Below are 27,674 nucleotides of genomic sequence, written 5' to 3' on the forward strand. Positions count from 1 at the left end.
GGTCTCGTAGAGAACTCACTGTCATTCCAGTTGAGAGAGGAGAGAAACATTAAGAATTTTAGAAGTGGCTTAAAGACCCTATTTTTTATGGAAGCTTTTACTATGTGATGTATTATATGTTTGTTGAATTATTTGTTTTATTTTATTATGTTAATGTACTGTATCAGTTATCTTTTTTAAAATGTTATGTGATTACTTTTCTGTGGGTTTAGTTTGCTCACTGTACTGAACGAATTGTTTTGGAAGACTACAGAATATAAGTTTTTATATAAATAACTTAGCATACTTGATAGTGAAGATGACTTGCTCTGGTCTGGGAAGGAGGTAAACATTTGAAGCTCCGTTAAAGCATTCCTTGAGGGCCCCACAATCACAAGACATCAGGCTCTGATGAATATAGAACAGGAGCAGAGGAAGACTGTAAAATGAGAGCTGTAGGGAATAAATAGGACCCCCAGTCCTTTTTTGGGACTTGACATATATACCACCTACCAATTAGGGTTGGGCATTTGTTTGAAACAAATGCGGTTTTTGGGAACGAAAAAGCCGATTGTTCCAAATGGAATGAACCAAATCAGCAGAGCCTCTGAAAAGAATGAAACATTTTATTAGCATTTGTTTTTGGAAGTCTGTGCATGCAATTCATAGTTGTGTGCACAGAAAAGCACTTTGTGTGTACACATTGGAAGTTGTGAACCCAAACTGCCTGTCTGAACACACAATTTCCGAAATGCATGCACAAAATGCTTTTTTGTACGTGAAACTATGGAACTGTGTCTACAAACTTCCAAACACAGAAAAAATGAAAAAAAAACCAACCAAAAACAAAATGAAAATAAACAAAATTGCTTATCACTACTATTAACAGCCTTTTAGGGCTCGATATTCAAAGAATATCCAACTAGCTAATTCACCTGGGATATTCAGTGGCATGGCTGCACCAGTGAATAGCTTAAAGCTAACCAGATAAGTTTATCTGCTCCATAACAAGTCTAATTTATCTGGTTAAGTTAGCTGGATAAATAACTCCTTCCACCCACCACTTAGCCAGCTAACTACTTAGCCAGATATATAGTTATCCAGCTAAATGGCAGCTGCTCAGTGCAGCTGGATTTTCAGCTGCCACCACTTCTCTGGCCTGAGTGCATAAGACTCTTCAAAAGTAGAAGAATCATTTCCAATAGATTTAGAGATGAGTAAATGCATAAAGCAAATATTTCCCCTCAGTCAGAGCTATGATACAGAAGCAAGGAGAGCTGTGGGCCATGTGACTGTGCTTGACACCAAACAGACAGGTCTTCTAGAGCTGACTGGAAATGGCAAAAGCCTTTCACTGCTAATGTGTGGTAGTGCCCACACTTCCATGGACTCATGGCTCTTGTAAGTTATATATATAGTAGTTTTGATGGTGAAGAGCAACTCTGAAGGGGAAGAGGGAGGAATGGTGTGACTAGTGAATTGCTGTTTACAGAGAACACCTGTTACAGGTAAGCAACTTTGCTTTCTCTTAAGACAAGCAGATCACTGAGTCACAAACATGGGATTTCCTAGCTTAGGGTTGTCTTCAACAAAAAACTGGGAAACAACAAGAAAAAGTGCCAACAGGCAGGAAATGCTTGTTTGGAAAATGCCTTTTAAGTGTTCATAATTTTTTGGGTTACAAAACAACAGGGAAGACAATCCGAAATTATAAGAAGTAGGGAAAGAATGCAGAAGCATGGCTTCAGGATGTTGCAGGCATGGACACTTGGACCATGGTGGAGTTGGCACAACCCACAGGGAGGAGCCCTGCAGGCCCCCAGCATTGGCTGGCAAAGCTGACTGTGGCAGAGACCCAACTGGAGCTTCATCTATTCAAGACCTCGTTCCCCTTAGGTCGAGTGATCAGGTGCCGGGGCCAGCAAGACTTAGGTGCAGGCCTCTGTTGACGAAGTGGAAGTCAGTGGAGACAGGTGAGTCATAGGCCAGAGTACAGGGCAGGCTAGGTACAAGTGTAGTCGTGAAACAAGCTGTGGTCAAGGCAGGCAGTGTTCCGGCAAGGTTGAGAGTCAGGCAGTGGTCAGTGGCAGGTGGAATTCAATCATAGTCAAGTGTCAAGCAGGCCAAAGTTAAAACCAGAGATCTGTCCAAGGGAAGACAGGATGGATAGGCAGGCAGAGAGGCAAGGAACAGCACAGATGGGCAGGAGAAGACACTGAAGAACTGAAAACTGACCACAGGATGAAAACAAAGAACTGAAGACTGATTACAGGATGAAGATGAAGAACTCAGAAAGAAGATCAGGGATTGCCAAGACAATGACCAGAACACAGGAATGAAGATCAGGAACACAGAAACGAAGACCAGGAACATGCTGAGGCAACTAGCTCTACCAAAGGTAGTTGACCTATTGCTAAGGCAAGGATTGCAAGGGAAATTCAGCTTTTTATGGCCCGAAGCTCCTGATGTCATCTGAGGGCGATGCGGGAGATTTCCTGCCGCAGGCCCATTAAGTGAAGGCAGATTGGGCGCATAGGGCTGGCCATTGTTGGATTCGACGACATCTTTCCTGCAGTACGTCAGAGCCGGGCGAAGTATGGTGGCCTGCTGCATGCTCTTCTGGGGAGCCTGCCCTTGTGTTGGGAAGTTTCACAACCAGCTCGGGGCTGGAGGTAAGGACGGCGGTCCATGGAGCAGGCCTGCAGATCGCAACACAGGAATGCTTTCCAACACAGATTTGAAGAATGTGAGGGGAAATTTGTGGTGGAATTATGTTTTGGGGTGAATGGAGGGCATGAGTGTACGAGAGGGATATAAGTAGCTTGTGTGGGGTGGGAAGTATGTGGGTGTGGGTGGTGAATGTGTGTATCTTAAGCACTTTCTGAAACTTTAGATAATCCTGTTCAAGGCACAGTGCCCTTGGGAGAGCATGCGATTCTGTAAGCCCTAGGTGTGGGTGGTAGTGTGTGTGTATTTGTGTGAGATGCATGTGTAGTTTGGAAGCGTCTTTTGTGTGCCATCCTTTGCCACTTGCTTCAGTTATTTTCTGTCTCAGTCTCTCTCTGCTTGCGTTGCTCTGTTCCCCAGTGCTGGGATGGTGGTGGAGAACAGGGGGTGTTGGAAAGGAGCACTGGTCAGGGTTCTAACAGTTTCCAGTAGAAAGCAATGGGGATTTTTTTTTAAGGCTTAGTTCTCTGAAAATACTGATCTGGTGTTTCTGGTTTTCATCCTGCATGCCAAATTTGGTGAATTTCAATCCCTTTTTTTGGAGAGTTAAAGATGGGCCCTAGAAAGGATGGAGATGGGCTCAGCCCTTCAAAAAGACCATGAAGAAATAACAACTATTATCTCACTGAGAGGAGCTGTCTAAGCGGCAGTGGGTTGGGCATGAATGGACTGAAGTCCATGTTTCAGCTTTATAAATCTTCTCAAAGGCAGACAGTAACATAGAGATCCATATTCATATTGAGTATTGGCAAATAGGGACATACAAATGTATTTCCCAAAATATAAATATGGGGAACAGCAGCACAAACATTTGCCTTCCAAAGAAATGTACCTAAATCACTTGTGAATTCAGCCTGTAATGCAAGAGTGCGAGCTACATGAACTTCATACTATGAGGATTATGAGAACATTTTTGTTTAATTCAAAACAAACATACAGGGTGCTCCTACCCAACATCCTGGCTTAAAATGCTGCATAGCTCATAGATTGCAGCATTCTCTTTCCATGGATACATGATGCTTGGTGTATACCTGCACAATTAAGGCCCCTGTACAAGCGCCTGAGGATTATTTGATTTATACAGATCTTGTTGTGTCTACTCTCTCTACATGTCTGCATGTCCATTCCCAGCCTCAATTAAAATTAGTTATGTTTTTGGACAGGCTGAAAAGAACAGCTGCAGACTATGGATTGTAGTATTCCCTTTGGGGTTTCAAATACTATTTGACCTATTTTTTTTCTTAGGAAAAATTAGACATAAGAACATTAGATTTACCATACTGGGTCAGATCAAAAGTCCATTATGCCAGTATCCTGTTTCCAACAGTGGCCAATTCAGGTCACAAGTACCTGGCAGGATCCCAAGGGGTAGAGAGATTTCATGCTGCTCATCCCAGGGATAAGCAGTGGATTTCTCCAAGTCCACCTTAATAATAGTTTATGGACTTTTCCTCCAGGACCTTGTCCAAACCTTTTTTAAACACAGCTACATTAGCAGCTTTCATCACATTCTCTGGCAATGAATTGCAGAGCTTAATTATGCATTCAGTAAAAAAATATTTTTTCTTATTAGTTTTAAATATACAACTTTGTAACTTCATTGTATGTCCCTTAGTTTTTGTACTTTTTGAAAGAGTAAACCTCATAAGAAAAACAGTCATTTTGAGCATGAATCTAATGTCTAATGATATCTTTATCAACATTTGTGTATGCATATACATCCTGCTAATCTCTAACATTTGCAATAACAAAACTCTTCTCTTTTCTTTCCAAACATTCATCACAAGTGATTCCCATGTGCTTGTAGACCAAATAAAACTTAGCCTGGAATAAGCATCATGCAAATTTTTGTTGACAAAACAAAACAAAGCATAGAGTTGAGTTTTCTGTGGATCTACATCAACCTATCAATGATGTAAGCTTCATCTGGGGTCACAGACCACAGCTCGATCTGAAAGTTGCTATGTGTTCACTCTGAGCCTGACCAGTAGGTGAGACTGCTTCTCTTCTGAGGACTCTGAACTCTGGCTGGCTGAAGGACTAGAAACTAAGGGGGTCATTTTCAAAAGCGATCGCACGTAAAAAGTCCCTTTTCACATGCGATCACTAAATGGGGGTGGAGTCGGCCTAGCACCGGGGCCGACGCTGTGCAGACATCGCTGGCGGCGAAAGGTAAGGACCCTTATCGCCGCCAGTTTCGCGCCGAATAACTACACCTTTTATGGTGTAGTTATTCGGTGCGAAAGCTGGCAGCCAGCGCACCGCAGTGGTGCGATGGCTGCCGGCTTTCGCAGGCCCGCCCCCCGTTACCGCTGGATTCTCTAAGGTCTGCGACCTTAGAGAATCCAGCTCTAAGCTTGGCAATTGAAACCTGGTCTTCCACCTGGCAGTGCACAATGCTACTACTGGATTGGTCCCATTCAATCTGTTTTAATGGGAAGCTAAGGAATGACGGTCATTTCTTGCATAACCGTATTCATCTATTGGAATCACTGACCTCGCACCACCATCCATGAATCCTCCCAGTTTTCAGTTTTTATTTCTAGTTTCTATTTTTGAGACGACAGTCCTTTCTTTAGTCCACCTAGCAAAAATCTTAATATACTCAATGTTTCATACCATTGTGAGGATATTAAATATCAGCACTTACTGAGTGCAGGAATTACTGGTGGGATAGACCTGTCTACTAGCTCCTGCCTATGCATTTGAAAAACGACCTTTATTTATTTATTTATTTAAAATCTTTTATTTATCACCTAACAGAAAATATCTTCCTAAGCGATTTACAACATATTTCAAAACACAGTACATGAGATTGCAAAACACATAAAATCAAAATATATACTGACATCTTCAAGACATCTAAGCAAATTTTATTCCTTTCAACCAGGACCTTCTATTTACTAATAATTTCATTCATCAAGCAAGTTTTTAAATGTTTCCTAAATTTTAAGAGATCTACCTCTTCTCTCAAACTCAAGTGTAAATTGTTCCAAAGATTGGGAATCATTCCGGTAAATGATTTCGCCTTCGGACGGGCATGCTGAAATGTTTTGACATCCTGAACCCTCAGAAAACAGCCTTTCAGGGACTGTAAATTCTACTAGGTCTATACCAACTAAGGAGATTCTTCAGTTGCTGGAAACCAGTTCCTTTAAGGTTTTAAAAGCCAGAGTCGGATTCTTAAATTTACACCTAGATCTCACCAGTAACCAATGTAATTCCAATAATAGCCGCTCTGCAGGGGTTCTTCTGGCTGAAGGACTAGAAACTAAGGGGGTCATTTTCTTTCCAGTAACTATGCAAGTTGCCATGTTTTGAATAATCTGCAGCTTTCGGATAGTTCTAACAGGCAATCCCAAAAATAAAGCATTTCAATAATGAATGTATGAAAGAACTAAAGTGAAAACTATAGATCTCAATATTATCACATCCAAGAATGGTATAATTTCTTTAAGCAATTTGATTCTCAAATAATATTTCCTCACCAGAAGAGAAACATGTTTTTCTAAATTCAAAGCTGAATCTAAATATACTCCAAGACATTTTACCTCCCCCTTTGGAAAAAATCTCCACATCCATCCACTTTAATAGGAAATCAAATTTATTATTTCCAAAAAACAAAATTTCTGTTTTCTTGGGATTCAATATCAATTTGCTATCTAATAGCCATTTTCTCACTGATTCCAGGCAGGATAACAATCATTCATAATCAGCTTCCCTATTTGGTCCCAAGGATCTGGATATCATCCGCATATATATATATAGAAGGCTGATACCCAGCTTTCTGAATAATCTCACCAATACTGCTCATAAAAATATTAAACAGTTATCGGTGAAATAGAAGAGCCCTGTGGACCTCCAAGGATAATTGGCTTCGCTGTGACTGCTCTGGTGCTGTTCCAAGACCTGGCTCCTCCCACTGATATCACCATGGGCCACAAATAAGTGACAGCTGCTGTGAGTAGCAGATCGCAACTGAAGGAGATTGCCCTTTTGGAAGCTCCTTCAGGAGTGATTTGGAGGAAGGGTTAGGGAACATTATTGTTACTGGTGGAAGGATTATGGATTGCATAAGCTGGAGCACTGGGTATGTTTTAAAATGTAATATTTTAGTTGGTTTAGTTTAGATTTGATTTGCTTTGAGTGTGATTTGTGCTTCATATTTGCTTATACTAATTGATTTGTAGTTTTATATTGAATTGTATTATTTTGATTTTTAGCCACTTTGGAGCTGTTTCTTGAATGGAAAAGCAGTATAAAATAATAAAAAAAAGAGTATTGATGTTAGCTAAGGACCCTCAATTTGAGAATATACATGAACTTTTCAGATATGGCAATTTATTTATACAATTCATGAATCTCTTTCCAGTTTTTACAATATAATCTTCTAAAGTAATGTACATAAAGCAAATACAATAAAATATAAAATAACAAAAAAATCATCTATATATAAAATGCCCCTTCCAGATATTGAGTCATACTTGTTCCGCTGAGTTGGAAGGGAGCGCTAGGGAGCGCTTCCCAGCACGGGACAAGTGGTGTGTGCCCCTGCGGTGGAGACAAGTCCAAGTCTGGGAAGGATACTGGAGATGAGATGAGGACTGTAACTGAAGATCCGATGAGGCGAGGACTGTAACTGAAGATCTGATGGGACGAGGACTCAGACGAGGACTTGGAAGGACTCTGAGCGCTAGGAAGACTTAGACGTTGAAGGATGAGCAAGTGCAAGAAGCTCCGAACCAAGAAGGGATTCAGGTTCAAATTCAGGTTCAAGTTCAGGTTCAGATTCAGGATTAAAACAAGGTCCTGGAGACTTGCACTGCTGAGAAGATCAGAAACATGGAGGTTCCTCAGTGACGACCACTGGAATCCCACTGAGCACCCTACACACCCCAACAGGGATGGTTGCGGACCACTTGGCCACTGCGCGCCCTACACAACCCCACCGGGCTGGTCACGGACCATGCAGGGACAGAACGGTGGAGCCACACGAGACATCAAACTGGAACACAGACATCAAGGTTGGAACAGAACATCAAGGCTTTGAACGAAACATCAAGGAGATACGAGGAACATCAAGGCTGGAATGGAACACCAAGAAGATACCAGGAACATGGAATGGAGCATCAAGGAGATGCCAAGCTGGAGTGGAAGACAGGAAGTCCTGGAGAGAACTTGCTCCTAGAGGACTAGCTCCTTGCGTAGGCAAGTTGGGAGTGACAGCAGGAGCCTTTTGTAGGCAGAAGAGGACTACGCCGGGAAGGAGCTCACAGGAGGGCCCCACCCCCACTATCCCTATAAGAAGGGATGAGAGCCGCGGGCCTGCCCCCTAGGAGGAGCAGGAAGAGGAAGTTCAGGACTTGGACAGTGGCCTCCCTGCCACAGGAAGGACCAGGGACAAGGGCCCCTCCCCCGGGACGGATCAAGGAGTGTTGGCGGCCTCCTGCTACGTTGAGGGATCCCGCCACGGCTCCTGCCATGCCGGCAAGATAGCAGCCGGGCCATGGGAACACTCGGCGTCGGGGAAGTCAGTAGGCAAGGCCCTGGCTTCTGCAGCCTCCGGGCCACGCAGTTAAGCGCCTCCCGTGGTTCCAGCCGCGGGAGGAGCGCAACAATACTGTTGGTAGCAGCGCAGATTGATCATAACTGAAACCCTACTTCCAGAGATGATTTCTGAAACAGAATCCATTTGAATGGCTCCTGTGTACTCAGATAGGATTCTAAACATACCAGGAGCAGCATGCTTTCTTTCTATGAACTAGAGCCCTTCATTTTCAGTTTTTATTTGATTTTTCCCAGGAGAAAATCAGTGGAAAAAATGACTCCTCATTCTTCCAGGTAAATACTGGAATTTAGTTTGGTGGACAGAAGCCAGGACAGTTATCATGTCCCCCACATCACCCTCAGCGCAATCATCTCACCTCCTTCCCCTGGTGCAAGTATGTTCTCTTTCCCATCCCCCTTGGTGCAATCATCCTTCCTCCTCCCCTCCTGTACCCTTAGTGCAATAATCTCTCTGCCATCCCCATGGGGCAATCATCCCTCCTCCACGCCCCCTGGCGCAATCAGCTTCTCTCCTTCCTACACTTCTGGGTTTTGGCACGGTCATCTGTTCTCCCCCCTTGTAAACCCTCCCCTGCAGCACACACCCCTCCGGGTGTGAGTCCTTCCAGCATACAGAACGTTTTACCTGCTGCTGCGATCTCCAATTCTGCGGGCTTCATCTGCAGTTGAAATGCATGGGCCAGTGGATGTCACAAGATCATGGGGTCCCACAGTTCCAGCTGCAGAGGGACGCCACTGAGGAGGAGGCAGCAGCAGCAGCAGCAGCAGCAGCAAGTGAAGACGTGCTTTCTGACTCCTCCTGCTAGCTGTAGGGACTGAGGGGAAGGAAGCCTTTGCTGCAGGCTGCAGCGGTGCTGGCCCGCCTCCTCTTTGGTGTGGCTGCCGTTCTGGCCGGCTTCTGTTGATCTCTGCTGGCAGCCCGGCACACCTGCACTTCTTCAGCAAACTAGTTGGGAACTGCTGCCTTAGATGGCCTAAAATTCGGTTGCAAATTGGTTAGGACTGCTTTTCACCTTTGTAAAAATATGGGGATTTATGGGTGAACATCAGTTTTTAAGACCCTAACCTCAATTTAGTAAGGAGCTGGTAGGCAAGCAGAGAAAACCTTAAAGTAGCAGTGCCGGCTGGATTTTTTCGCTGCTTGACCTTTTTGGTTCCTTTTTTGTTCAAACATGTTTTGTTTCTTATATTTTCATACTCTTTTTGACTAAGAGCCGTGTACCCCAGCTATGATTTTTCCCCTGTGTTCAAGCAGCGTTTGTACCAGGTGTATAAGTTTGTGCAAACATGGAGTTCTGATACAGCTCCCTAGTTTACAACAGTCAGGGTGATTAAAAGGAAGGAGCTTTCAGAACCTTTAGGAAAAATAAGGATCTTAATTATTTTGCTTGTTCTGGCCTGCAATTACCTTATGATAGAGGCATTCAAATAGCTCAAGGGGTCGATTTTAAAAGGAGGGTATGTGCGCACATGGACACGCTGATTTTATAACATGTGCACGCACATGTACGCCGGATTTTAATGTCCGTGTGCATATGTACGGGGGGGTGGGGGGTTCAATTACGCGCGGCGACGTGATAGGGCTTCTTCCTAGTTCCCTCCTATTAAGGAGCAGACTGGGAGGAAACTTTCGTATCCCTAACCCTACCTGTCCTACCTCTTCCCCTCTCCCCCCCAACCCCTAAATCTATCCTAGCTATCCGTCTTTTTTTTTTTTTGTTTTTTAACTTACTTCATGCCCTGAGTTGACGTAAGTTGTGCGCCAGACTGGCTGCCAGCGGGCGAGTCATCGGGACAGTGCAAAATGGCGCTGTCCAGCCGACCCCTGCCCCGCCCAGACCCTGCCCCGTCCCTTTTGTGAAGCCCGGCACTTCCGCACGTATCGGTAGCTACGCGCTTGTGGCCGAGCCATTTTAAAAATGCGCTCGGCACAGCCATGCGCGCAGCTATCGATTTTTACGCACGCAGGGTTTTGAAAATCCACCCGCAAAGGTATAAGCAATGCCCAAGAAACCGTTTTCAGTGGAAAGGAGGTTCGGAAACGAAAGGTCCTATTATGAGATAAAGAGCATAGACTCAGGAGTAAAACCAGAAATGATGTCTTCCCAGAAATCATTGTTTTTAAATGGCACGCCTATCCAGCCGGGAGTTCAATGCGTTTTACAGATAGAACCAGTTTGTACGGAGCAGTGTAATAATTCACACTGGCTTGCACAGTAGATGTAGGCAGTTGTGAACTATATCCAGTCAGAACCTTTATGTATGGTGTTAAGCAGTACAGCGTAGCCAGGCGTGGAATAGTCACCCCTGGGAGGTAGTAGTACTACAATTCAATGTGGCCTGGGCTGAGTGAAAGGGAAACAGAATAAACGAGGCCTAAGGCAATGCAACAGGAAGTAAAGTAGGCAGACTAGATGGGACTTACGGTCTTTGTCTGCCATCCCATCACACATCTTGGCTGATAATGCTGCTTTTAGGGCACGGTGATGGTGTTAACTCTTTGATCTCACACTTTAAAACACGGGCGCAGGCACCCACATATATGTGCGTATGGTCACGTGGCAAGATGCACTGAAATTTTAAATCCCGGGCACACGAACACACGCATGTTATGAAATAGGCTTGGTGCATGTACATATGCTCCTAATTTTAAGCATGTATGCGAACAGCAGGGCAATGTCGGCATCTAGACGCACAAGTGAGGGAATTTTTTAACAAGCATTCATCCAGGAAATGACCAGTTTAACCAGTTCTCCCAGTCTGTAGCTATGTCCTCAAGACCGCCCTGGTTCTTTAATGTACACTCACTCCCCGGAGTTCAGGCAGACCCCTCAGGCAGTTCATATATGGCTAGAAATAGTTTTATTCAGACCTACACCTCCTCAATAGCAGAAGTAACTTAGCGCGCACATTTCTTGGTCCTGCCCTAGAACACCCATGCCCTGCCCACATTCACCCTTCTTCTCTGATGCCAGATATTGGCGCATTGGTACTTGTGCATGTATGTGGCAGCTTTATAAAATCGATCAGGCACTCGGGATAAATTTGAGTGAATCTCCCAGTTTTTCCACACGTATTGCTTTTAAAATTCACTTTTTAGGGAGGGGCGGTGGAAGAGGGATCGGGTGGGTAGATAGTGCGTCTTATACCCACTTTTTATTCTTCTTTCCATGAGGAAATGTATCCAACTTCATTTTAACCCACTTTGAATACTCTTTGAGACAAAGCATGCATGCTTTTCTAAATTTTCTTCATCACAAATAACAGTTCTTGGGAACTGTATAGTATCCGTATATACTGTTTAAATTTGTAAATACTCTTTTCACTAATTCTTAAAGAGACTGCAGCAAATATATAGCTAGATTAGATGTTTATTAAAACTGCGATCATGTGAAGCTGACCTTATATAGCACAATGCGGTTTATCACCAGAGCTCTCCCATGACTTCTGTGGTGGATATTTTCACATTAATAAATGTCACCAGCAAAACAAAACAAAACAAAAAAACCCAATAATGATGTGTTAGGGGGAAGGTTCTGTTGCTAATTATGCAAATGATGGAACCTGGTAACATTTTAATGAAAACAAAATAACAATGAAACAGGCAAGAGCACTCCAGCTTCAGGCCACAAAAGACTGGTATTCTCCTTCTGGGGTTTTGCAGTATTTTCTCAGGACGATGGTAACTTTACGTGGCATCTGGATGATGTTGTGTCTAAGAATGCACAGTGAGGGTGAAGCCGCGTGTAATTGAAAAAAGGTTTCAGATGCTCCAAGTGTGTGAATCAGCTTAATTGCTCTGGTCTGCTTGGTAGCAGTACAGTACAGGAGACCTGGGATTAGCAACGCGTCCCCCAGCCTGGACAAATAGGGAAGGAATTATTTGTAGTAATATTTATTACGTTTAGGGACAAAGCATGCAGGTATTCTTAGCCGCAGAGAGTGTGTAAGTTTCGGAGAGAATGTGGCCACTTTCACATGCAAATGTGCGGCAGTGCTTTCACTTTTCCACCTGCTTTGTGTGCAGGTTCGCAGTGTTGACAATGAGATCTCCATGATTTGTTTTCCTTCCCTGACCTATGTCTCCTCTAAACGTTACAGAATGCCAAATATAATTTTAGCCACGTTGGAAAAGGACACATTTCAGCTGGCCAGTTTCTGTAAGCAAATTGCTATTTACATTCTTAAGTGGCATTGAACATTGTCCTCCCCATTGATTAATGTCTTCAGATATTCTTCTTCTTTTCTTCAATGCTTAAAAAGCACTAGGAGGCCTGGTCTAGGCATCACAAGCCAACGACAGGATCAAACATCTAGCGTGATGGTTGAGGGAGTCAGAGATAGTGTAAAACCATGTGACTGTCACAAGCGCAGGCAAGGCTTATAAAGTATGCTCCACTGAAAGAAAAGTGTGGCCCTTCTGGTGGAAACAGTAAATTTCATGACCACCATAGTAACCAACTGTAAAATGAGTTATTTCTGGTGGTGACAGATATCCAGTCTGGAGCTCTTTTCCCCTTACCATATATGAACTGTAGAGAAGGGCTTGCAGTGAAACCTAGCTCATGAAATCTTGAACTGTCCAGTAAGCATTGCTAGGGGCATCTACCCCATTCTCCCAGGAATGGGGTAGATGTCTGATATGATACCACAGCCCTCCTCCGGGCCTAACCATTGCCTCCCTTTCTCAGGGAGGAAGTTATGTTTGAGGACCTTTGCTTCATTCCAGGCACTGAGAGACGTGGTATAGGCTCAGAGTAGTTGCCTTGGTGATTGTAGCGAGAGATGACGAGGAGCTTTCACTGTTTGGCGACGGTGACTGCCAGAGCATTTGTATATGGAAGCTAAGTGGGGCTGGTGCCACTTCAGCCTGGCCAAGCTTGTGTTGCTGTATGAACAGCAGATTAAAGAGGCGCTGCATGGTGCATCAAAAGCTTAAAAAGTGCCACAACTTTGGCAGAATAGGAGGAGAGCGGTCTGATGCTACTAATATGAAGTAGAAAGGGACTAAGAAGCAGCAGCACCAATTAACCACATAGAGTTGGTGTAAAAGAATTTACAGTCAATAGAAATTGGGAAAAAATGATGTAACATTAGCAAAATCCTGCGATAACTACTGTAAAATAATCACATAAACTATAATCACATCTCATTGACTAGAGATAATCTATTATATCACCACCTCCCAATGTCAGAGCCGAGTTTAATGTTCTAGAAACAAATGAAGCACTATATGCAGTGCTCCTTAGATGTTGTTTAATTGGCTCTGAGCTAAAATAAAGTGACTGTAATGGGCAGCAGAGCTACAGCTGAGTCTTTCTAGGGCTTCATTCGCATGGCCTTTTAGGCTCCAGGAAGCTCCATTCTACAGTGACAACTGAACATATAACTGGGGCACTGACTGAGCATAACCTGCACATCCAATGCTGGCCCCTTAAATTGTGTGGTAGCCTGGGGATATGCATAACAAGACAAATCTGGCATTGTAAGCTACCTGCCTCAGGCAGCTGATTTGAAGGTTTCCAAAGTGACTGTTATTGCCTGATGGGCATTTTAATGACAGCTCACATAAAGCTTTTTTTTTTTTTCCTATTGTACAGCGGTTCCTGGGTTCACATATATGGTATAAGAGAATAAGTACTTCCCTTGTTTTTCAATCAGTGTGAGTATAGCCTAGAAAAGGAAGAAGTAACAGAAGGGAAGAAAGCAACTCACTGGAGAGTACTTACTGATTTTATTTCTTTCCTCATTCACTTTTTCTCCCAGACACTTAGCTTCAGCAAATCTAGTAAAAAGAATATAGGAACACTTCTGTATTAACTCGTATTCAGAAATGAGGTTACATAATAACATAGTAAATGATGGCAGATAAGGACCAACATGGCCCATCCAATCTGCCCGCTTCAGATTTGTCCACTTTGGGTAGATGTGTATATAAATTCCCATATGCAACCAGACACCAAATCCCTTTACCCCCATGTATTTTAACTGACCTCTCAACAGTTCTGATTTTGTACTTATTGTGTGCCGTTCTGGTCCCCACATCTCAAAAGAGATTTAGGAGAATTAGAAAAGGTACAGAGAAGGGCAGCCAAAATGATAAAGGAGATGGAATGATTCCCTTACGAGGGAAGGCTGAAGAGGCAAGGACCCTTTAACTTGTGCATTAGTGGGTCATTTAGTGGGTATGTTTTGTCTTTTATGAGAGAAAAATACTTTCATGTTTTGCGTTCACTGAAAAATATACTGAGAAAACATACTTAGGGAGTAGTTAATATGTTTTGCTCCAGGTTCGTGGGATGTTAGGTAGCTCCTTCACTCCCTTTTGCTAGAAGCAGGCTGGCACATCTTCCTGCCTATACACACAGCCCTCCCTTCCTCTAATTTGGAATCTGCAAGCTTCAGGGTCATGAGCAGAAAGCTTAATTAACAGCATAAGTCCACCAAAAGTCTGCAAAAAGCTGAGGCTGAAAGCCCCTGGCATATACCCAGATAAGTTTCAGTAAAACTTTTTATTAAGAAGTGTATTATTGAATTGCATAAAGTATTTACATGTCCTTTTATAGTGATTTAACAGTAGTGTTTCTACCTGAATTATTATATAATGGCTCCAGTTATACTAATGCAGATATTATTATTTTGATTAAAGATTTTGTTAAGTTTAAAGAATATTTTAGGTAGCAGTCACATAGTAACATATATGTGAAATAGGGAATATGCACAAAACATAAGAATTTTATAATTTATGAATGGTCCCGATACATACACAGTAAATTTCTCTTATCTTAGTATATGTGCTGCCGAAGTGAGCACAAGTTTCTCTTATCTATTAATCTGGCAATATATCAAGAAGGGCAACATAAAAGAAATCCAAACAGGGCATGTCCTATTCCAAAGGGCATATATAACCACAGCATATCATACTACAGATAGATTCCCTGCTGTCTCAGACGCACATTTATTGCTCAGCTATTAACGCCTGCCTGGAGCAGGCGTTAATAGCTGAGTGCATTGAAAAGAAGTACAGAAAAGCAGAAAAAACTGCTTTTCTGTACTTCTTTTTTAAGTAAAAAACAAAAAACTCAGCAGACCGCTGAGTTATGAAGACCGACGCCTGTAAACTCAGCGTCAGTTTTCATAACCTGCCTGTCTGCCAGTAATGAAAATGGCCGCCGATAAACTCTGCAGCCGTTTTCATTACTGGCAGACAGGCAGGTTATGAAAACCGAGGCCGAGTTTACCGGCGTCGGTCTTCATAACCGGCAGCCTCAGCGGGTCACGTTAGCAAGGAGGCGCTAAGGTCGCGCAAGTGACCCTAACGCCTCCTTCCTAGCGCAACCCCCTAATTTACGTATTGCATGGCGCCCCCCTTGCAGGCGCCATGCGTGCGTTAAGAAAGCGGGTGCTGAAAAGTCAGTGCCCGCTTTCCGCAAAGATTATTGCATCGGCCCCAGATCTTACCATGATAGGGATCTCCAGTACTGATTTGTCTTTAGCCAAGAACTTACTTAGCTGGCTCTCCATTTGGGAGGGCCAGAGACACTTTTCCAGGAAAGGTAACAGTTTCTGATAGGCTTTTGAATATAATTGTACTATATTAGTTGGGGAACTAAGATATTTACTCTTGCTTATTGTGCTGTATTACTGTATACATTCTGTTTTGTTATTTGTCTCAGGTGTTCTCATAAGCACCTGTTTTGGGCATATATTATACAGAAAAATATATCTTTTCATTGTTCACATAAAACATAGTGAGTCTTGTTATTTTCTTAGTCTGTCCGACCACAAGACAAACAGCTCAGTCCAGAACCTACTACAGCTTGGAGAAGAGACGGCTGAGGGGAGATATGATAGAGATCTATAAAATAAGTGGAATGGAAAGAATAAACGTGAATTAGTTGTTTACTCTTTCAAAAATTATAAAGACCAGGGGACACACAATGAAGTTATTAGGTAATACATTTAAAACTAATAAAAAAAAAATTGTTTTATTCAATGCATAATTATGCTCTGGAATTTGTTGCCAGAGGATGTGATGAAAGCTATTAGTATAGCTGTGTTTAAAAAAGGTATGGACAAGTTCTTGGAGAAAAAGTCCATTAACCATTATTAAGGTAGAGTTGCAGAAATCCACTGCTTATTCTTGGAATAAGCAGCTTGGAATCTCTCTACCCCTTGGAATCCTGCCAAGTACTTGTGACCTGGATTGGTCACTGTTAGAAACAGGCTACTGGGCTTGATGGACCTTTGGTCTGACCTAGTATGGCAAGTCTTATGTTCTTAACCTTTTTCCCACCACCGTCTTCTATATATGTCCCAAACAGGCCCAAAAACTTTGTATTAATGATGGCCTCTATCACTTCTGCTAATGGGTTATTTTAGGCCTGGCCATCTTGTCTCTTATGAGACCAGTACTCTAACCAACACTTATGTTCTATTCTGGGGATCACTATTCAAAGGCATTTAGCCAGATAACTTGCTGACTTTTGAATACTTTGAGCTAAACTTTATCTGGATATCTCATTATCCAACTAAAATTTAATTGGATAATGTAGGAGCATTCCTGGGAGGAGTCAAGTTAGCTGTTACGATCCTGCTCGCGGAGCTCATCCCGCGAGCAGGCCTCTTATCTCCTCCATTGCTAATGCCTTCGGACCATGCTGCCGCCCGGTCTACTGCCCTTGCCTCCCATGGCAGGCCACCGCCATCTTCACGTGTCCCGGAGGCCGCAGCTGTCGCCTGCTTTACGGCTTGGCCGCTGCCACTCCTTTCTTCTTCATGGCAGCCGCTGCACACTTCTTCTATCTTGCGGCAGGAACGCCGCCATTGGAGACTCCTCTTTATGGCCCGTGGCTGCCTCCAGGAATCCTCTTTGCAGCCTGTGCCACTCGGGAAGCCGCTGCCGATGCCATCTTGTGGCCTGAAGGCCGCTCCCGATGCCTGCCTGCTCCTCCATCCATGCAGCAGGGCCACTGCTGTCCTTGGTCCTGCTCCAATTCCTAGGCCCTCCTCTAGGTGCTGGCGCGTGCCTCTTCTTATTTAAAGGGCCAGTGGTGGGAAAAGCCTGCGGCCGCACCATAAGCCAGTCTCTCTTCACTTCCTGCTTCAGCCCTATAAAAGGGCTCAGTTCCTGTTCCTCAGGGCCTACAGATCCAGAATCCACAGTTGTCTGTGTTCCTCTTTGAGTCAAGGTCCTCCATGGTCTTCACTTGTCTAGATGGCTCTTCGTTCCATGTTCCTGGTCTCCTTGTTCTGATGTTCCTGGTCTTGTTCTCTGTCAGAGCTCCTTCGTCGCCTGTTCCAAGTCCTGATGTTCCTGATGTCCCATGGTTCTGTTCCTGAAAGTCCTGATGTTCCATTTCCTGGTGTTCCAGACATTCCGTGTTCCTGATGTCCTGGTCCTGATGTCTTTGTCTCTGCAACCAGTTCCCAGATTCCTTGCATCCACCTTTCCTGGCGTGCCACTGTCGTGGTCAGTGACCAGCCCATGGGGGGCTATGTAGGATGCTTTGTGGTACAAGGCCTTCTTCTCTGCAGCGCAAGCCTCCAAGAGACTTCAGTTTTTAATGCCTTGCTTCTGAGAATCCTGAGTCTTGAATCCTGTCTCGGTCTTTGGAGTCCCTTATGTCTGCTTCCGTCCATGCCTAAGACTCTGCCAGAACCTGCTCCGCTTCAGCGTGGTCTGCGACCAGCCACAGGCGGCTGGGTAGGCCACGCCCCGGTGCAGGCCTCTACTGAATCTTCATCATGTTCCAGTCTCAAGTTCCACTTCCTTGCCTGGAGTCTGCTTCACATTCAGCGTGGTCTGCAACCAGCCATGGGCGGCTGTGTAGGGCGCGCTGCAATGCAGTTCCAACCCAGTACTTTCGTTTGAATCCTGAATCCTTGCCTGAAATCTTCTGAGTAACCTGAATCCTTGTCCGAGTCTACTGAGAATCCAAGTCTTCGTCTGAGCCTCCTGAGTATCCAAGTCTTTGCCCGATTCTTCCGAGTAACCTGAGTCTTCGTCTGAATCTTCCTAGTTTCTGAGTTCCTGTCTTGTCTGTTCCTGCCCTCAGCCTCTGTCTGGCGTCACGCACTCGTCGTTCCCAAGTGGCAGGTCTGAAAGGGCTTCTGAGTGGCCGGAGGGCTACTCTTGTGACCAGCATTGCATTGCTGGGTCACACTGGTGCGTGTAGGTCCAGTGGAGGGCTGATCCTGCCTTGTTCCTGTTCTGAAGTTCCTTGCCTTGGTTCCAGTCCTGCTTTCTTCTTGCTCTGCCCGTGCTTGCATGCTCTCGCCTCCACGGTGTGGCTTGGGGCTCCTCCCTGAGTCATGCCATGGTTCAGGGGCTCACGCTCTCCCATGAGCTAGCGACCACGCCTCTGCGCTCTCAACATCAGCCTTAGGCCGCGCCCGCAACAGGATCTGTAGGCCTCGCGGTCACAAGATTAGCCACCTAAGTTATTTGGCTAACTCCAGTATTCAGCGTTAGCCAGATATCGGCCTTACTTTGCTCATGTTAAACAGTTGTCCACAGTTAGCCAGATAAAGTTATACAGGTATCTTTAAGATAGACAACTATATTCAGGAGTGTGGCTGCACTACTGAATATTTCTCCAATGTTAGCTGGATACGTTTATCCAGCTAATTGTACAGTCCAGCCAGTTACTGAATCTTACCCTCTATATGTCTTATTACCAACCTCTATCACAATCTGCACAGTTACCAAGATTAATGAGACTGCTGTTAAAAAAATAAATTGTTCACCCTAGCCTACTTGAAGCCCAGTGTTGTTGCATCACTCCTGTTTAAGATTGTAACTGATGTTTCAGGAAATATTTTTTTACGGAAAGGATGACAGATGACTGGAATAACCTTCTAGAAAAGGTGGTGAAGTCAAATATGGTAAAAGAATTTAAAAAAATGGTACTAAACAAGGCCATCAGAACGGGTGGGCAAGATGGTCCAGTGGTACAGATACAGCTTGTCAGGAGTTGGGGCGACAACAATCCATAACATCACTGCCACTACAGAAGCAAGTAGGAATACCCTTGAATGTTTACTAGTGTGTAGCTGTGACATTGAAGGGGACCTCTGCCTGTTGGCTTGGCTGTGTTATCAGAAAGGGACTTTCCTTGCAGCCAGCCAAATTTTCAAAGAGCACCCCTCTCAATCTGGACTGCCCAGGATGCCAATTTTCCTGGCAATGGGCCTCATAATGAAACAATAGAGTAGTCTGCCTGGAGCAATGGTTGCAGCCCCAAACAGCAGAGGCATAGCTGCATTATGGTAACCCCCATGCCTTCTTGGAAGCGCAATGCAGGTAACTAGTTTTTCCAATTAAACTGACTTTTAAAAAATCCAGGTCCCCTTGCCTGTATGTTTAAGCATTTTCTACAATAATTAATACAAACAGTACAAATAATAAGGCTTCATTTAAAAAAAGTAAGAGAAGGCTTTGGACTATAATTCTTCTTCACTTACAAGAATCTATACCATCTGTCTAATTTCAATGTTTCAAAAATCAACACAGCAAGTAGCAATACTGTAACAGACTTAGCTTGAGTCTGACTGGCTGATGTCAGTCCTGACACCTTAATGAAGAATAGGAGAGCAACCAATTCCTTATAATTACATAGTAAACAAAAAGCAGCTACAGGCTGCTACTGTGGAACTTGGGAGAAAAGGTAGAACTAGGAGCTGGGCCGAGTGAGCTGATGAATAGAGAGAGAGCAGCAGTCGCCCTTTCTAGTCGGACTGGTATCAGATTTGTAGCAATAGCAGGAGTGTGGGCTACGGCATGATGAGCTGGAATTGTCAGTTTTGTGATCTTCCTATAGTGCTAGGGGGGTCCTATAGATGAATGCTAGGAGTTTGAGTAGATGAAAGTTTATGTGCACAAAGGATGCTCATGTGTGTAGAGTGAAAGTGGAAGGTGTGACAGAAGGAGTGTATGAACAAGAGGGTATAAAGTTAAGACCAAAAGAAAAAAGAATAGGATAAGTGGGATCTTGTGAATGTGATCAATACTAATGTAGATATTAGGAGGAGCAAAGTGGCTTTTGAATGGTTTTCTCCAAAATTTCCTGCAGGAAGAGGAGCATTCAACCTTTAAAAGTCACTTTTGCATGGGAAAAATAAGTCTTTAAAAAGGTGAAAATAGTTAAAATGATTTAGAGGTATTATCTGATAAAAAGAGACAAAATTAAAGAGAGAATTTGTTCAAGATAGTTTTCTTGTTTTTTTCTCAAAGTGTAAAAAAGTTTAAAAAGTGTCAAAATAAAAAATGATTGTGTTCTGAAATTTCAAACCATTTGGAGACCCTTGGGATAGTAGTGTGCCAAGGGATCTTGATAGTTTGGTGGGTGGAATACTTTGTACTGGCAGCTTGCTATGCTTTACCCTGTGTAATGTTCATTTATGTTAAATGTCTGAGGTGGGGGTTGTTGGGTGGGTTTCTGTATAATTGGGGAGAAAATGTGGCTGACTTTGTACATATCTTTTGTTTGCATTCTTGTTTTTCTCTGATTTGTTTGTCAATGCTGGCCTAATAAAGTGTGAATTACAAAAAAAGAGGTGTCAAAATCATTCGCATAGGAAATAATGAGACCTGCCTGACTACAGCAGTGCTGGGATCTCAAGTAGGAGCAAATAAACTGGAGTGTCAGGGTTACCATAGGTGACTAAAAATCGAGTATATATTTGAGTGTTTGTGAACATATCTGTGAGTGGAGGGTAGTAAGGGGAAGTCTATGGTGATGCTTCTCACTTAGGGTTGCCAATTGGTTCTAGATTTTCAGTACAGCTTGATCCAATCCTTGTTTTACCCCATTGTATGAGGGGACTTGTAGTCTTGCTTTTCTAAGGAACTACAATAGGGAAGTCAGAACTACAAGTCCCAAGATGCAATGGGATAAAACCAGGACTGATTCCTTAAAATCTGGAACCAGTTAAGAACATAAGAACATAAGAAATTGCCATGCTGGGTCAGACCAAGGGTCCATCAAGTTCAGCATCCTGTTTCTAACAGAGGCCAAACCAGGCCACAAGAACCTGGCAATTATCCAAACACTAAGAAGATCCCATGCTACTGATGCAATTAATAGCAGTGGCCATTCCCTAAGTAAACTTGATTAATAGCAGTTAATGGACTTCTCCTCCAAGAACTTATCCAAACCTTTTTTGAACCCAGCTACACTAACTGCACTAACCACATCCTCTGGCAATAAATTCCAGAGCTTTATTGTGCGTTAAGTGAAAAAGAATTTTCTCCGATTAGTCTTAAATGTGCTACTTGCTAACATCATGGAATGCCCCCTGGTCCTTCTATTATTTGAAAGTATAAATAACCGAGTCACATCTACTCGTTCAAGACCTCTCGTGATCTTAAAGACCTCTATCATATCCTCCCTCAGCCGTCTCTTCTCCAAGCTGAACAGCCCCAACCTCTTCAGCCTTTCATCATGGGGGAGCTGTTCCATCCCCTATAGGGGAGTTGTTCCAGTTGGCAGCCCTTTTCCTACTTTGCACTCCAAATACCTTTTTTTCAGGCACTGATTTTCATTTTGCCAAATATATCTATTATTGCTCCCTGAGTCCGTTCTGTTAAGGCTCCCTGAATCAGGGATATCCAACTGGGGAGTGGCATGGGATGACGGTAGAACTTGGAACAAGAAAAAGGCTGGTCTTCCGCCTAGCTTGCCTGCTCCCCTGCAGATTGAGCCCTTGGATTCTGGCGGCCAGTAGGTCTCTGCAGTGGCAGTACATTATAGTAATGAGTCCATACAGGCAAGGCTTGGACAAGACAGGCTAGAGACAAGCAGGACAAGGCAAGCTGGAAACAAGGCAAGACTAGCTTGGCAAGCAAGATAAGACAAGGCTGGATACAAGGCTAGGACCTGGAACTAGACAAACACAGATCACACAAGGCAACAAATAGAGTAGACCCAAAGGCCTCAAGGCAATGCGCAAGGCAGAAGGCCCATAGGCCACAAAACAAGGCTAAAGCAAGGCAGAAGGCCCAGAGGCCACAAGGCAAGGCTAGAGGAAGGCAGAAGGCCCATAAATCACAAGAAAAAACTAGAGCAAAGCAGAAGGCCCGCAGGCCACAAAACAAAGCAAGAAACTTTGGGCATGGCCAGGGCAGCGAGGAGGAGCCTGGCAAGGCTAGTAGAGAGGTTTACTGAGGGCCTCTGCTGGTAGGGAGGCATCAAGAAGGTAAGATAAGACTATGAAACAGGCAAAAACCTAACAATTATCACAGGTAACTACTTTTCCAACATTTGCTATTTGAGGGTTTTCCATTATTCAACTTCCATCAGGCGAAAAAGAATTTGGGCAAATCAAGCTCCATGTGCTTGAGCATGGAAGGTTACTATTTATTGACATTTTATTTAAATTTCGTTGTTTTAATTTAGTTTTTAGAATTGTGCCTCACTTTGATGTATTTGGGTGGAGGGTAAGTAATCAAATGTTTATCAACAGATGAAAGAATCCATGAAACATGATTTATCATGTAGAATACTATAGAACCTGAAGTGAGAGCCCTTAAAAGAGAGTACCTAAAAGGAAACAGTGCAGTTCATAAAATCCCTGAACACCTATTATTTTCTTGTTTCTTCCCCTTCTATCTTATAAATAGTGAATAAGAAGCCAGCTCCCTTTCACAGCTATTTTTCCTTGCAGGACAAAATCCCTGAAACAAGTAGACATGAGCCAGCGTGGGTGGGAATGGAAAGTTTTGGAAGCTGCTTCCAGAGCAAAGGGAAAACTGATTAAAGAGGTTGGAACAGCTCCCCAAACCAGTGCTTCCCAGTGGGAAAGTGGTGCATGTTAACTGCTACCCTGCTGTGTATGAGACAGAAATACAACTTGTGGGTTCCCCCATCCCCCCACAGCTCCTGCTAAACCAACAGCCTTGCCTTCAGCAGTCAAAAGGCTGCTTGTTAATTGCTTTCTCCCCTGCAAGGACTGACTTTTAGCAGCTCTGGAGCACATGGCCGCTTGAGAAGCCCCGGGAGCCCCACCACATCAACCATGATACAGCAAGGCACAGATCTGGTTTTCATTTCAAATACTTTTCAGTCTTGCAATACCTGGGTCAGCCTACATAATGGAAAGTTTGGCTCAAGCTGCAGACAGCAAGACTGGGTTAAACTACAGATAAGCTTGAAAGGCTGCTTGGGTTCTAGATTGGAAAGCTCTATTTGTTTTTTTAAATGTGAATCTAAATTAGTTTTAAAAATCCAAGGCTTGGGGTGGGAATGGGATTTTCAGGAGAATAGGAAGATTGCTGTATTAGAGTATATTTGAGCTGGTCTGATACTAATTGTACTGATGCTGTTCTTCTTTTGAGAAGTTATGCATATGATAATAACAACAGAAAGACTTTTCCATAAAAATCCAAGAGGGATCTGATTATGCTTCTAGGCAATAGTGGTAGAATACTTACAGTCTATCCAATCAATTCAAACTCTCTGAAGATTGGTCCCTTTCTTTTGTAATTAGGCTCCTAAATTGGCCCTTTTGAAAATGTACTAGGGCGGATTCCCTAAATTTTGGCTCCTAGTTTCATTAGGCCTCTACATTTAGGATCCTAAAAAGTGGGGGTGGAGTTAGGGCAGGGAAACAAAGTTAGGAGCTTAGCATGGATTTTCAGAATTAAGCATCTAATTTAGGTTCCTAAATCTAAGCAAATGAATAGCAGGCCTAAATTTAGGAGTCTAACTTTTAAGCTCCTAAATTTATGTCAATTTTAAGCTGAAAATAGGTCCCTAATTTAGGAGCTCAGTTTTTTTTAATGTATTGCTAAGGGTCCTCACTAGCAAGTACAAATGACTCCTCCTAATAGTTATGCAGCAAGTCTTTCTTTGCCTCTTCAACTGAAGCTTTTTAACTTTAGTATATTTCAGCACTTTTTTGTGACCCACAAAAAAGACTTTCTAGGCTTGCAGCTACCATAATATTTGCACCTATGGTGCATCTCTAAAGTAAGATAGACGATCTGTTTTTCAATTAGTCTACAAAAGTTCATTCACTCACTTTGAGTGGAAGAAAGAGAGCCTCAAGCCTAGTTATCTGGGCCAGAATAAGTAGTGCCACAAAAAGTGGCTCTAATATAATACCCTTCCCCTAAGATACCGTGACACTGAAATAGCTTATATTGTGCCCTCCCTGGCACATGATTTAACAAATCCAAAAAGGATTGGGGGCTGAGCTTTTATAAGCTGGTATCATAAAGGCTCTGTTAGTGGAAGAGATTTGCTATAGGCTCAATATAAGTGTCAGCCTTTGCAAATATGGCCCAAATAATGTGCACTCTTTTTCCATTTTTATAACGGTGCCTGAATTTTCTAGCAGGGTGGGTGTGCAAATATAAAATAAAACACTGGACCACATACTATTGGGGTAGTATTCGGAAACCATGGCAACAATATCATTCGATCCATTGGAGAAAAGAATGTAAAGATAATGCTTTATCAGTGATGCAGGTTTGTGTATAATGCATGTCCCAACTTTGTTAGAAGTATCTAAATCTTAGGGAAAGCAAGAAAATCTCCAGTTATGTCACCTAGGATGTGAAGATGGCTGGAGAAAATTCTGAATTACAATACAGGTTCAGGAACAAATAATGCCCATTCTTCTACAGGGGTAACGCTGTATATTAGCAGCATACCTACTTGGGGAGAATATCCGGCAGGTGAAAGATCTAAAAACCTCAAAGTAGGGCCCATTGGAAGCAAGGATATAGTAGTATATAACAAAATACAGCTATGTTCCCTGCTATGGCATCCCCTTACCTTTGTTTAAGAAGCTGTTTGTTATCTTCAATAGTCACACTGTCAGCATAATCCCTCTTAAAAATTTCGAATGCCTCCTGTCGTCCCAGTGACATATCTCTTCCTGTTTCTGCCAAGGAAAAAATCATATGTAGCAGAAGTATGACACTCTATTTCATAAATTAATGTGTTACCGGCAGGAATTTTGAAGAAATAATGTTTTCAGAATAAAAGAACATTAATAGTAATAAATGTCAATACATTTCAGAAACACATGGTGAGGAGAATATTTCATGATACATTTTCAGTAATTGGTTTTCCCCAGTTGTATTCAAAGTGGAATACAAGCTGTTCCAGATATAAGGCTTCAGGAACAGTTTGTTAGTCTACTTTAGGGAAGACGTCATGGCAATTGAATGGATGTTAAACTTGTTGCATTTAGTAGCACTTCAGATAGCAAGCCTGGGGCACTACATATCAACTCTGGACTCACTTTTGATGAGAACAAGTGTTTTCCGAGGGCAGCAGAATGTCAGTCTTCACACATGGGTGACATCATCTGATGGAGTCTGGCCCAGAAAAATTATATCAAAGTTTCTAGAACTTTAACTGTGCCTCACTGGGCATGCTCACACATGTCATAGACCACACACCCATGCGGAGTTCCTTCAGTCTTTTAATTTAGCAATAAAGAAAATTGTTATGGAGAAATCAACTCCATGTGGGCCAATTTCATGAGGACTGACATCCTACTGCCTTTGGAGAAAACCTGTTTCAGGTAAATAACTCTGCTTTCTCCAAGGACAAGCAGGATGGAAGCTCTCACCCATGGAGAATCCCTAGGTACATGCTGCCTCCATTGAAAAATGGGGAAACAACCGTAACAGATGATAATGGGCACAACAATGATGCTTTTTTGTTAGCATCAAGCCCTATTTTTTAAAACTATGAGAAGCAGCCTGGAACCGAAAGAACAAGCTCTAGCAGGGAAGAGAGTTGGGATCTATACCTCAAACAAATTCTGAAGGACATATTGACCAAACCTAGTGTTGCATTAGCCAATTCTGTAAAACAATAATGAGATGTGAGTGAGTGAAGAGAACTCCATGTTGTGGATCTTCTCCATGGGGACCAATCTTAGGTGAGCTACCAATGCTGCCATGGCTCAAACAGAGACAGCCTTGACATGACCCACCAGATTCAAGCCAGCCAGGTTATAATAGAAGGAGGTGCAATTGATTAGCCATTTAGAAACATTTAGCGATCCTCAGCTATTTGTTATCAAAAGAAACAAAAAGTGGGTGGACTTTCTAAGGGCTTCAGTCCACTCCAGGCAGAAGGCCAAGGCTGTCTTGCAGTTCAAACTGTGCAGTGCTTGTTTGCCTTGGTAGACAGGCAGCCTGGGAAAGAATGTTGGAAAAACAATTGACTAGTTAAAATGGAATTCCAACACCACCTTAGGCAGAAACTTAGGGTGATCCTACACATCCATCCTATCATAATAAAATTTAGAATAAGATGGATAAGTTACTAGATCCTGAAGCTCACTAACTCTGTGTGCCAAAGTGACTGCCACCAAAAACATGACCTTCCAAGGCAGGTACTTCAGGTCACAGGAGTGCAGTGGCTGAAAGGGAGCTCTCATCAGCTGGGATAAAACCACGTTGAAATCCCGACACAACAGCTGTATAGGCTGTACAAAGATAGGTTTACTTTCTCCATGGTGATGGTAGGCACTAGTTGCACTAAGGTGGACCCTAACAGAGTTGGTCTTAAAACCCTACTCAGACAGATATAGAAGGTAATCAAGCAGTGTTTGTGTGAGGCAGGAGAAAGGATCTAGAGCTTTTTTCTCACATCACATGGTAAACCTCCTCACGGTAAACTGTAGGATTTTCTAGTGGAATCCTTTCTTGAAGCTAAAGAACTCAAGATACATCATCAGACAAATCAATGGATTGCAGTATCAACCTCTCAACATCCAAGTGGTGAGCGATAGGGACTTGAGGTTGGGATGGCAAAGCCTGTCTTGATCATGACTGATGAGATCTAGGGGAAACCCCAGACTGATTGGTTCCCTAATGAACATCTCCTGTAGGAACATAGTGGTTACAGCATTGGCTATGAACCAAGAAATCCAGGGTTCAAATCTCACTGCCACTCCTTGTGATCTTTGGCATGTCACTTCACCCTCTATTGCCTCAGGTACAAACTTAGATTTTTAGCCCTCTGAGGACAAGGAAATACCTATAGTATTTGAATGTAATATGCTTTGAAGTGACTTAAAGGCAAAATATTAATCAAATCAAATAAAAAAAACAATACAAAATAAATGGTCCTCCTGTCCTCTTTGAGCTTCAACAAAGTTCTCGCTACTAAAGGTATTAGAGAATACATGCACAATGGGGCCTTCCTGTTCCAAGGGGCCATAAACAGATCCAACAAAGGAAATACCTATAGTATTTGAATGTAATCTGCTTTGAAGTGACTTAAAGGCAAAATATTAATCAAATAAAATAATAAAACAAAACAAAATAAATGGTCATCCTGTCCTCTTTGAGCTTCAACAAAGTTCTCGCTACTAGAGGTATTAGAGGATACATGCACAGTGGGGCCTTCCTGTTCCAAGGGCCATAAACA

At 43.1% G+C, this 27,674-nt stretch overlaps 1 protein-coding gene across 2 annotated transcripts in view; it reads right to left on the bottom strand.

The window, feature by feature from the left end:
- Positions 1 to 27,674, bottom strand: part of KIF6 (kinesin family member 6) — an 811,696-nt gene that overhangs the window by 192,699 nt on the left and 591,323 nt on the right. For both annotated transcript variants that reach the window (XM_029592929.1, XM_029592928.1), the window contains exons 14-15: positions 25,056 to 25,164; positions 14,004 to 14,059 (exon numbers count right to left, since the gene is read on the bottom strand). In XM_029592929.1, coding sequence (XP_029448789.1) covers positions 14,004 to 14,059; positions 25,056 to 25,164 — 165 coding nt within the window. The remainder of the gene's footprint in view (positions 1 to 14,003; positions 14,060 to 25,055; positions 25,165 to 27,674) is intronic.

This window comes from Rhinatrema bivittatum, chromosome 3 (genome assembly GCF_901001135.1).
Source record: "Rhinatrema bivittatum chromosome 3, aRhiBiv1.1, whole genome shotgun sequence".
Lineage (NCBI taxonomy): Eukaryota > Metazoa > Chordata > Amphibia > Gymnophiona > Rhinatrematidae > Rhinatrema > Rhinatrema bivittatum.